At 33.2% G+C, this 13182-nt stretch overlaps 2 protein-coding genes across 2 annotated transcripts in view; one reads left to right on the top strand and one right to left on the bottom strand.

The window, feature by feature from the left end:
• LOC134718317 (uncharacterized) overlaps positions 1-13182 on the bottom strand; it is a 402856-nt gene that overhangs the window by 283107 nt on the left and 106567 nt on the right. The gene's annotated exons all lie outside the window — the stretch shown is intronic.
• LOC134719170 (uncharacterized) overlaps positions 5216-13182 on the top strand; it is a 38913-nt gene continuing 30946 nt past the window's right edge. Inside the window, exons 1-4 of the mRNA XM_063582145.1 lie at positions 5216-5287; positions 6266-6508; positions 6982-7461; positions 10955-11061. Of these exons, the coding sequence (XP_063438215.1) occupies positions 5218-5287; positions 6266-6508; positions 6982-7461; positions 10955-11061 (900 nt within the window). The 5' untranslated portion in view covers positions 5216-5217. The remainder of the gene's footprint in view (positions 5288-6265; positions 6509-6981; positions 7462-10954; positions 11062-13182) is intronic.

Raw genomic sequence — 13182 nt, forward strand, 5'->3', positions numbered from 1 at the left:
CTGAGGTTGTTCGTCTAGAGGTGGAATTTGTTGTCGGCCCTGAGGTTGTTGGTCCAGAGGTGAAATTTGTTGGTCCTGGGGATACGGTAGTTGGTCCCAGTATTGATGATTGTGGTGTAGTTGGAGGCATTGCCCTTGACAAACTTTGGCAAGTTTAAATATAATAAATTTTTATTTAGATTGTTTTTTTTACAATGCCATCAATAAACAGATTATATACCCGTTCATTATGTGTTATTGCGAACCACAGAGTTGTCTGCTCTTGACCAAGGTATTTAAACTTTTGTAAGTTTACCTGTCCCATTGAATCAAAACTATAGCAATTGCTCTCTGTGTAGTTTATTCATTTGAGACCTTAAATTTCTTCTAGGAGAAATCTATCGTTCATTGATTAATTTACCTGACCAAAAAAATATCCTCGTTTTTGGTTGAAATACATGTATAAACTGCATATGATACAGTATTTATTGAATATCAATAATATATTTTCAATCTGTACATTATAAACACTGATTCAATTATAAAAAAGTTTATTTCGGATTTCCAATAAGTTAAAGGAAGATTTGCATTCAGTACAGCTTTCATTGGTTGGACTGTATACTTCAGACATCAGACAATTCAATGCAATTACACCAAACCAGTCATATAAAATATATAGGCCTAAAGTCTGTCAAAGGAGGTTATAAATGATTTGTGACAATGCAAATACTAGATTTTAGAATATAAATGAATAACGTTAACCAATGAATTCAAAATACTAATATCTATTCAAATTCACAAATAGGTACTGAATAAACATCATGTAAATCATTAAATAAAGAAACATGAAATTTATAGTTTTAAAAAAGGGAAATAACAATGAACATTCTGAAACTGATAATACTAGTAAGGGAGACAACTACATATGCACTTTCATATTTAGTCAACGTGCATCACTATGTATTATCTATAAATTATGTGGCGAAGAGACATGATTTTGTTCAATACAATGACTGTACCTATTATAACAAATAGATGCAAACAACAGAATCAAAGGTGGAAATAAGCAAAGAATTACGGTCAATTCAAGATAATTGTCTGTGTCTAGTCAAAATAAGTTGTGATTGCATTGCGCATTTCAACTTCCTGTAAAATATAGAGTTATTGTCCTTTAAATCTGAGATTCACTTGTTGTCGAGTATCCAGTTGCGAGTTGCGAGTATCGAGTTGCAAGTTACAAAAGTCGAGTTGCGAGTTAAGAAAGTCGAGTTGCGAGTTACGAAAGTGGAGTTGCGAGTTCAGAAAGTCGAGTTGCGAGTTACAAAAGTCGAGTTGCGTGTTAAAAAAGCAAGTTGCGTGTTACAAAAGTCTAGTTGCGAGTTAAGAAAGTCGAGTTGGGAGTTACGAAAGTCGAGTTGCCGAGCCTGGCAATAATCGTTAGGGACCGCAAAATTTATTCTTTGGCAGTCAGACACTCAAAATTGTGGAAGTTAAAATTATATATGTCTACATTGGCTAGAGATACAGGGGAAATGATGTGCGTGCATAAAACAAGTTTAAACCCGCTGCATTTTTGTGTCTGACCTTAGTCAGGAACCTTTAGCCTTTGTTGCTCTTGTATATTTTTTTTATTTTGGTTCATCTTTATATTTAGGAGCATAGAATGGCGTAAATATTCTTGATCTAAAGATATATAACACTGTGTTTCGGGGCCTGTTTGGGGCTCCCTCTAGGTGTGTGATTTCTCGTTGTGTTGAAGACCAAATGGCCTTCGGTTGAATTGCATATTTTGGTTGGGTTGCTGTCTGTTTGACTCAATCCCCGATTTGATTCTTTGGTCTATGCATGTAGCCATCAAAGATACTATTGTAAAAACTACATTTGCGCCATTTTACAGGTAAGGTTTAATTGGAAAATTTAAAATGTTTAGTGCTACATCGTGAATAAGATTTTTTTTAAAGTATTCCTCCTGGGTATTGGGTAACTTATAAAACTGAGTTACTTAGGTTTAAAATCATATAGTGTTCACACGTTTGAGATTGTCAATTATGAATAAATTAGAAAAACGGTTTCAGTTAGTTTTCTAAGAATTCAATTTGGATTGTTCCATATTCGGGAAACTAAAGATGATACTATGGTAATAACATATGATGCAGGAGGTAACGGTCATACTGCCATGACGTCCATAGAGATGTTCGAAATGTAAAGCCCCGATCACAACAGATCGTACGATTTTTTGTCGTGGAAGATCAATAAAAAAGTTGTCGTGCAAAATCAAATGTCAAAAAAATATGTAGAGAGGTCACATCAGCTACGACATGTCTACGATGGTTCCACGATGGGTACAGTACAGGAAAAAAGAATTGTAATTATACTGTTGTGGGTTTGTCGCAAATGAGTCTTGTGAAAGCTGTGCGACTGTCGTATAACAATCGTGAGTTTTTGGTTCTATTTTTCAGATTTTCATGTCATGGAAATATGCGTGTTACCGTTGTGTCACTGTCGAACGACTGTCGCACAACAGTCATGTGTCACTCGTACGTTTGACTCCGAAATGCTAGTATATAAACATGATAAAGAAGGCCCGATTTATTGCGTGCCATTTGCCATTTGCTTTCAATATTGTTCAGTGTCATCATAAGTTTGGTCCAAATAAACGGCGTTATTCCATATTGGTATCATTTTAGTAAGTTTCTCGTTATGAATTGGATTTTGAATAAAAAAGCATATTCACTTCAGAAAGTGTTATTCACCGCGCTAAACGTCACACACTTTTACATGCAAGGTAATGTATGGTAAAATGTTTCATGTAAAATTTGTTTTGGTATATATACAGTTAATGGTACCAATTTTCTTGCACCAGATGCGCATTTCGACAATACATGTCTCTTCAGTGATGCTCGTGGCCAAAATATTTGAAATCCAAAGCTTATATAAAAGATGAAGAGCTATAATCCAAAAGGTCCAAAAAGTTTAGCCAAATCCGTGAAAGGAATCAAAGCTTTGCATGAGGGAGATACATTCCTTAATTTATAATAATTTCTTATATTTTGTAACAGTAAATTTTAATAACACAATAAATCCGTATTTTCATGCCAGTACCGAAATACTGGCTACTGGGCTGGTGATACCCTCGGGGACTAATAGTCCACCAGCAGAGGCATCGACCCAGTGGTAGTAATACAGTTAATGGTACCAATTTTCTTGCACCAGATGCGCATTTCGACAATACATGTCTCTTCAGTGATGCTCGTGGCCAAAATATTTGAAATCCAAAGCTTATATAAAAGATGAAGAGCTATAATCCAAAAGGTCCAAAAAGTTTAGCCAAATCCGTGAAAGGAATCAGAGCTTTGCATGAGGGAGATACATTCCTTAATTTATAATAATTTCTTATATTTTGTAACAGTAAATTTTAATAACACAATAAATCCGTATTTTCATGCCAGTACCGCAATACTGGCTACTGGGCTGGTGATACCCTCGGGGACTAATAGTCCACCAGCAGAGGCATCGACCCAGTGGTAGTAATACAGTTAATGGTACCAATTTTCTTGCACCAGATGCGCATTTCGACAATACATGTCTCTTCAGTGATGCTCGTGGCCAAAATATTTGAAATCCAAAGCTTATATAAAAGGTGAAGAGCTATAATCCAAAAGGTCCAAAAAGTTTAGCCAAATCCGTGAAAGGAATCAGAGCTTTGCATGAGGGAGATACATTCCTTAATTTATAATAATTTCTTATATTTTGTAACAGTAAATTTTAATAACACAATAAATCCGTATTTTCATGCCAGTACCGAAATACTGGCTACTGGGCTGGTGATGTTTGTCATTAAATACATTTTCTTTTCTCGGAATATGGAACAAAACAGTTACTGTCTTTTGTTTCGGTAAATATGGGGTTTAATTGACTTTGGAATAACTGATATTCACTTCGGCCGTCGGCCTCAGTGAATATCATGTTTTTCAAAAGTCAAGTAAACCGCTTATTTACCTCATCAAAAGACAGTAACTGTATATTATTCGTATTATATGAAAAAGAAGATGTGGTATGATTGCCAATGAGACAACTGTCCACAAGAAACCAAAATGACATAGAAATTAACAACTATAGGTCATAAATGAGCAAAGCCCATACCCCATAGTCAGCTATAAAAGGCCCCGAAATGACAATGTAAAACAAATCAAACGAGAAAACTAACGGCCTTATTTATATAAAAAAATTAAAAAATTGATACACAACTATTGAACAATATTTAAACATATTACATTTAAAACATTTTAACCTAGAATAGTTAATGACATGGACATGATTTCCTAGGAAAATTAGTCTGGAGACAAATTTTCTTAAACAGATTGATACACAACTCTTTCGTTTTGTCTTTAACAATATTAAAACATATTACATTCATATTCACCTTTTAAAATTAAGGGCATGGACATTTTAACCTAAGACTATTAATGGCATGGACATGATTCCATAGGAAAATTAGTCTGGGGACATAAATTTTATCAAAAATATAACTATGCAACTCTTTTAAACATTACTAAAACATAACATCTAAATTTCCATGGTTTAAATGTAATTAAATATTATAGGGTTTTATAGGACATGATTACCTAGGAAAATTAGTCCGGGGACATATATTAATAACATCGGACTAAAAATACTAGTAATTTCTGTAACCATGGACTTTTTATACTAGCAATATTTGTCCCCCCAGACATATTTTACCAGGACAAATTTATCACTTACACACGCATGCTTTGTTTATCAAATGTGAATCGATTCTCAAAAATATTTTTGTAACTCGCAACTTGACTTTTGTAACTCGCAACTCAACTTATTTAACTTGCAACTCGACTTTTGTAACTCGCAACTCGACTTTCTTAACTCGAAAGTCGACTTTTGTAACTTGCAACTCGACTTTCTTAACTCGCAACTCGACTTTCTTAACTCGCGACTCTGCTTTCTTAACTCGCAACTCAACTTTTGTAACTCGCAACTCAACTTTCGTAACTCGCAACTAGACTTTTTTAACTCGCAACTCGACTTTTTTAACTCGCAACTCGACTATCTTAACTCGCAACTTGTAACTCGACTATATGAAACCCTCTTTAAATCTACTGGCAGATAGAAAGGCTATTAGAATTAATATATGTATTAAACTATTTGACAACTTTTCACATGGGGTATGATAGTCTATAGCATATTTTTTTTTTGTAGACTGTCATGTCAAAGACATCCCCAGAAGTAACTCCTGACACCCATTTACAGGAACCTGCAGCACCAGTAGTTGAAGGTAATGCTCTTATGTTAATTATTCAGATACTGGCTGAAATGATTTATAATTACTTGTTTCTAATATACGGAAACCTTGATATCTGCTTATAATGTTATAATGAAAAAACCCAGCAAATTGATGGGAAAAGTGAAATAGGCTATTGATGAAGATTGATTGATTACAGATCACATAATTTTTTTTAATCTGTGCATGTCCGTAAATAAACAAATAAACAGACTCATACATCAGCACGTAGACATATTGACACACTGACAGATTTAACACATTAACAGATTTATATATCAACACATTGGCATATCGATGCATTTACAGATCGACATAATAATAGACTCCTACATCAACACATTGACATATTGGCACACTTACAGATTAACATATCACTAAACTCAAACGTCAACACAATAACATATTGAAACACTGACAGATCAACATTTTTACACTCATACATCATCAGGATGATAGATCAACACATTAACAGACATATTGACACACTGACAGATCAACATATTACAAGACTCAAACTTCAACAAATTGACATATCGACACACTGACAGATCAACTCTTAAACACACATTTGTCATCACACTGATATATCAACACATTGACATATTGAAACACTAACATATCAACATATAACCAGATTCAAACATCAACACATTGACATATAGATACACTGACAGCTGAATACATTAACAGACTCGTACATTAACACATTGACATATTGAAACATTGACAGATCAACACTTTAGCACACATACATCATTACACTCACAGATCAATACACAAACAGGCTAATACATCAACACAAAGACATAAAGACATTCTGACATATTTAACACATTGACATATCGAAAAATGACATATCAACATATTAACCAACAAATGAGGAAAAATTATCTATGAGTTTGTGTATGGATACATTTTTTTTCTCAACATGAACACATCAAAACTTTCCAATTTTTTTTTTTTTTTTAGATTCCATCGGAAAAGGGCAAAAGTCTGCCATGTTAAATCGTTTATTAGGGAAGGGCAGCTATGAATCATTTGATATGAGATGCATGGTAACCGGTCAATTTTCTGTTGGGAAAACGACTCTTGTGAAGCTGTTAGCTGGGGATGTCCTACCAGAAGGGCGACATCCAACTGATGGGATTTCTCTGGTAGAAGGTCGCTGTGGCCTCGACATTCAGTCAAAAGAGTGGATTCTTGTTGATCCAGGTGAGAAAGAGCACAAGTAGAATATCTGACCACATTAAAAATATACTCTATTGCATGGACTGCGCTATCAGCAGACATGTTATAGCACTGATTTAAATAGTTTCACATTGTAGCCATTTTTTGTGCCTTCTATTCACGCACCATATTAATTCAATATCAAATCTGATTTGTGTATGAAAATCTTAACATTTTACTAATCTTATTAGAAAGATGTTAAGGTTTTATATTTTGAAATTGAATTTAAATGTTAAAATTATTCAATGAATTAACATTATTTTCCATATTCAATAATGTCATCATCAATCAGTTAAAATATGACTCTTTAAAATTTGTTAATAGCATTGTATGAATGGTACGCCTGATAAGATATGATTTTTATCTTAATTCTGATTTTTCTTACATTCTTCACTTGGTTTTGACAGCCTGCAGCTGTTTTTGATTTGATTTGCCTGATGTATTAAATATAATTTCAGACTCTTACAATGCCCTGGATGTTGTGTACCATAAGGTTTTAATGACCTCTCTGGAAGAAGAGGAGGAGAGTGAACTTACCAACAAAGCTTCAGATACAAGCCCAACTGGTTATGCCAAAGCTACACTTTCCTCTTTGCCCTCAGAACAGTCTGCAGCAGCACAATATCTACCATCTACCAAATCCTCCAATGTGCCTCACATGGTAAAACAGATGGAAAAGAAAATGAGAACAAGAATGACTAAAGAAGAAATAAGAAAGAAAATGGAAAAGGTCCTCAAAAGTGGGAAGTATAAGATGAAAGTTGGACGTCTTATCTTCTGGGATTTTGGTGGACAATATGTTTATCTAACAACACATCAGACCTTCATGACGTTCCGGGCATTGTTTCTTGTAGTATTTGATGGGAGCAAAGATTTGCACGAACAGGTCCCTGATGTGATGTGTTTTCCAGGGCAGCACATGACGCCAACTCCAGCAGGTAATATGCATATTATTTACACTCCGATAATGCAAACAGGATACATTTCTATGACAGCAAGGTGATAATTCAAAAAACAATTAAATTTGTCTTTTTTAAATATTAAAGCCAACCTAAATGTTTACGTAACTTGTTTACATTGCCACTATGAGCTTGTCACAAACTACCATATTAACCTCAATATGTCTTGCATTTTGAAACATTGATATGAGGTAAGACAATAATATTTATCAAAGATACCAGGTTTAAATTTTTGTACGTCCGAAAGTGTTTTGTATACACAAAAATCATAAAGCTTATTCCTGAAAATTTCTTTAGATTTTGAATGAGTGAATTCTCACAAAAAAGGAGCTGATGATTTTTTTGTTGCATTTATTGACAGGCAACATCATATTTTTAAACGACTGCAAAAAGTTTTTGAGGTCGTATATTGTTATGACGTTTGTGGTGTTGTTGTCGTCCGAAGACACATTGGTTTTCGCACAATAACTTTAGTTTAAGTAAATGAATTTTTATGAAATTTTACGATCAATACAACAAAAGAAAGGTGGGGATAGATTTTGGTACTAACAGTTAAGGAATTAGAGGCCAAAAATAAGCATTTTTGTAACTTCCACACAATAACTTGTTTGTTAGTGTATGGATCTCTCTGGCATTGTACTACAAGTTTTTTTTTAAAAGTTTTTAGAATAGATTTTTAAGGTCTTTTACCACATTCATTTTGTGTCAGAAACCTATACTATTTCAAAATTTGATCACAATCGAAATTCAGACAGCATCAAGCTTAAATATTGTGTCCAAATTTACCCAGATTTCATATCACAAAGGGAATGCTGGGATTCATTCTGGGGGTAATTGCCTCAAAACTTTAGGAATTAAGGACCATAAAAGAAGCAAAAAAAACCAAGCATTTTTCTAGTTTCATGACAATTTCTTGTTTGTAAGTGTATGGATCGTGCTGAAATTGTACTACAAGGTTCCTTATCACAAAGGGGAAGCTGGAATTGAGTTTTGGGGGTAATTGCCCAAAACGTTTAGGAATGAAGGGCCAAAAAGGGGCAGAAAACAAGCATTTTTCTAGTTTCCAGACTATAACGTGTGTTCAAGTGTATGGATCTCTCTGAAATTGTACTGCAAGGTACCATACCACAAAGGGAAGGCTGGGATTGATTTTGGAAGTAATTGCCTCTGCAGTCGTATCAGAATGCGCTCAGCAAGCATTTAATTTGATAAAGTAGGGATTTGGTCCATTTTGAAAAGGCCAATAATTAGTATATCTGAAGCTGTTTCACTGAATTAAGACCCTCTTAACCTTAAATTGTCCACATTTTGAGTTAGAGCTGATGGATATCTCAATAATTTTGACATAATTTGTACCAAAAGTAGTACAATGTACACTATACTATACAAACCTTTTTGGATAGAGCCGGTGGGATTTTTTTAAATTGCATTTTTGTGTTTAAAAGAAATGCACTATGATAATTAAAAAAGCAAGATAGCAGTTAGAACAAACACAAAATCCAAGGGCTGTTCCATAAAATCTTACACAGGACCTCAACTTCAACTGTATTTTGGTGGTGTGAAATATGAGTTTGTATAAGTTTGAATTGTATGCAGGTCTTAACCATTGTTACCCTTTTTAGCTAACCTGACCTGACAGGTCCATTGAGCTTTTCTCATCACTTGGCGTCCGTGGTCCCGCGTCTGTCATCTGTAAACTTTTACAAAAATCTTCTTTTCTGAAACTACTGGGCCAAATTTAACCAAACTTGGCCACAATCATCATTGGGGTATCTAGTTTTAAAAATGTGTGGCGTGACGCTGCCAACCAACAAAGGTGGCTGCCATGGCTAAAAATAGAACATAGGGGTAAAATGTAGATTTTGGCTTATAACTCTGAAACCAAAGCATTTAGAGCAAATCTGACATGGGGTCTAAAAGTCAATTGGTCAAGATCTATCTGCCCTGCAATTTTCAGACAAAACAGCAACCCGTTGTTGGGTTGCTGTCCCCAAATAAGTAAAATTAAGGAAATTTTGCTGTTTTTGGTTATTATCGTGAATATTATTATAAATAGAGATAAACTGTAAACAGCAATAATGTTCAGCAAAGTAAGATCTACAAATAAGGCAACATGACCAAAATTGTCAAGTGATCCATAAAGGAGTTATTGCCCGTTATAGTCAATTTTCAACCATTCTTCTAAAATTTTAGTATTTTTTTTTTAAATCTTCTTCTCTGAAACTACCGAGCCAAATTTAACCAAACTTGGCCACAATCATCATTTGGGTATTTAGTTTAAAAATGTGTGGCGTGACCCTGCCAACCAACCAAGATGGCTACATGGCTAATTATAGAACATAGGAATAAAATGTAGATTTTGGCTTACAACTCTGACACCAAAGCATTTAGAGCAAATCTGACGGAGGGGGGGGGGGAGGGGGGGCTAAAATTGTAGAATTAGTAATTTTAAGGAAATTTTGTAGTTTTTTGGTAATTATTATCTTGAATATTATTATAGATAGAGATAATAGCAATAATGTTCAGCAAGTTTAAAGTAAGATCTACAAATAAGTCAGCATGACAAAATTGTCAGTTGACCCCTTAAAGAGTTATTGCCCTTTGTAGTAATTTTTTAACAATTTTCATAAATTTTTGTAAATTTTTGTAAATTTTTAGAAAATATTTTTCACTGTAATTACTGCGCCAAGTTCATTATAGATAGAGATAATTGTAGCAGCAAGAATGTTCAGTAAAGTAAGATCTACAAACACATCACGATCACCAAAACACAATTTTGTCATGAATTTATCTGTGTCCATTGTTTAATATGTACCAAGGTGAGCGACACAGGCTCTTGAGAGCCTCTAGTTTTAATATGTCTTCCTTTAACTATGCGCTAATGAAATAGTATGAAGAACAAATACAACAATATAGAATAAACATAAACACTGAAACAGTTGTCACTTTTTGACAGAGAATCCAACTTAAAGGAAGACTATTATCATGCAGCTGTTTAAATAAATGAGGTTGATAAAGTACCTGTTTAAATAAATGAGGTTGATAAAGTACCTGTTTAAATAAATGAGGTTGATAAAGTACCTGTTTAAATAAATGAGGTTGATAAAGTATCTGTTTAAATAAATGAGGTTGATAAAGTACCTGTTTAAATAAATGAGGTTGATAAAGTACCTGTTTAAATAAATGAGGTTGATGAAGTACCTGTTTAAATAAATGAGGTTGATGAAGTACCTGTTTAAATAAATGAGGTTGATAAAGTACCTGTTTAAATAAATGAGGTTGATAAAGTACCTGTTTAAATAAATGAGGTTGACAAATGGTTGATAAAGTACCTGTTTAAATAAATGAGGTTGACAAATGGTTGATAAAGTACCTGTTTAAATAAATGAACTTTATCAACCTCATTTTTTAAACAGCAATTCAGCCTAATTTTTTATACTTTTTTATGACAGATTTTGATTTTATTTTCTAGTATTCTTGCAATATTGGGTCAATTCCATCTTGACCTATTGTAAGGTTGTATATGCAGGCATTCCAAAGATCTTGTTTGTTGCCACTCACAAGGACAAAGTACTAACGGTAAGTGATCTTATGTTAGAAATATAGTAGTTACTGTAAATTAAGAAATTAATGCAAGGTTTTTATTTTTGCGAAAAATGCAACTGAGTTGTAAACGCATAATTTAAACTCGCATTTTAAAATATTTTATATGAATTAAACAGGATTTTTCTCAAAATCGTAAAAGTTTAAATCGCACTTAAGTCCAAAATGACAAAATCGCAATAGTAAATGCAGGCAATAATTTCTGAAATTACAGTAGTCATTGCCATTTGAAACACTTGAATAATGTGTAAAAACTGCTTACATAATGATAATATGCAGATATGTCTTAACTTGACCAAACTTCGTGTAAAGCTACACTTTTGAAAGAACAAGATCCTAATTGATTGGTGGATAATAGACTTAAGATCAGATTACAGGGCCTATAACTAGAGTAGAATATATTAAGAACCACCTTTACTTATAGATAAGAATATGATATTTGGTTTGCATTTGTATTTATATTCAATTTGATACATCTCATTGTCATGGAAATTCTTTGTCTAGTCACTCTCAGTCATGGTCTATTGACTTTAGAAAAATGAAAAACAACACATTTAATAATTAATTGCGTCTGAAGCGCTTTTCTGCATTTACCTTTCGTCAGGAACGCTCAAAGCCCAACATTTGAAATCCAAAGATGGATTTGTACCGAAAATTGTGGAAGAGCTATACGTCCAAAATAACTAAAATAAATATAACAATTGCTCTGTTTAAATGTTAAAGTTTGTATAATTTTCTTTGCCGTGTCACTCTCGGTCATGGTCTATTGACTATAACAATTGCTCAGTTTAAATGATAAAGTTGTATTTAAGTCAGTTTTATTTCAACAAATATGTTGACAATATGAAAGTTCATCATTTAGTGGTACTGCACCAGATGAAGGTCTTAACAATAAATGTATCTTTAGCGATGTCAGAGGCCAAGCTATTTGAAATTCCAAAATGTAAAACAAATGTTGATTGGTTGGTGAAATCAAAAATGGGGATAGGGAATGCATGAGGACAATTCATGCTTTGTTTTAAAATAAGTTCAATTGTTTATCAACAAAAAATTTAACTTAAACAATATCCATATGTTAATGCAATTGAGACAATATCTGAAAAAGTATAATTTTCATGTCCAGCAATTTTTTTTTTTTTTTCAACCATCTTTTTTGAATATTTTAAGTTTCAGTATAAACTAAATTATATAATGCACCAACTCCTGCCAATTAAACACTCATTCTTGTATTTCTTCCAATAAAATATTGTAATTTAAATGTTCAACCCCCCCCCCCCCCCCCTAAAATCATGTTGTCCCCTGTGTTATTTTGAAAACTAAATCATTCAAATAATACCCAAATTAATTCAACAGGCGTCTGATTCTCACATATATGATATATTATATAATAAACTTGCCCCTAATTTGTCTTTTTATATTATAACTAGAGCATGTAATAAAATTTTGCAAATTTTAAGAGAAAAAAAATGGTCCCCAGGGGTGATTTCCTTCCTGTTACCACTAAGTTTTTTTTTACCTGAGGAAACGTTTACAAGACCAAGAGTTATATCCCATTAAGTATTTTGAAGAGCATCATTTCCTGAATGCATTAGTACAAAGAAATAGATGGAAAGGCGGCCAGGTTTGAAAATTCAAGCCCATCCAAGATACGAATTTATAGAAAAATACTTATTGGTGTTCTATCCTGTTATAGCCTTTTCTTACACTTTCTGAGAATAATTTTAAGTGTGCACCACACATTAAGTGTGTGTTTATATCATCTTTTTAAAAAATATATGTCACAGGAAATACACTTACATTTAATGTGATAAAAAGGACAAAAACTATCGCGTAATTCCTTTCTGTTATGTTCTGTCATGTTACCTGATAAAAAGTTACAGCATAACCATCATCAGTAACAGGAAGGATGTTCAAGACAATTTCACTCAAGAATCGAAAAGATAATCTACTATATGCCAACCATTTTATTTAATATTTAAGTTATCACCACCTTATCAAATAAATTTCAAAAAAATATAAAGTATATTGAATAAAAAAATAGGTTTTTTCCCTTTGATAACAGCAGAGAACATTGTGCAATTCTAGTATAGTAGATAG

The sequence above is a fragment of the Mytilus trossulus genome, chromosome 5, assembly GCF_036588685.1.
Source record: "Mytilus trossulus isolate FHL-02 chromosome 5, PNRI_Mtr1.1.1.hap1, whole genome shotgun sequence".
In the NCBI taxonomy this organism is placed as follows: domain Eukaryota; kingdom Metazoa; phylum Mollusca; class Bivalvia; order Mytilida; family Mytilidae; genus Mytilus; species Mytilus trossulus.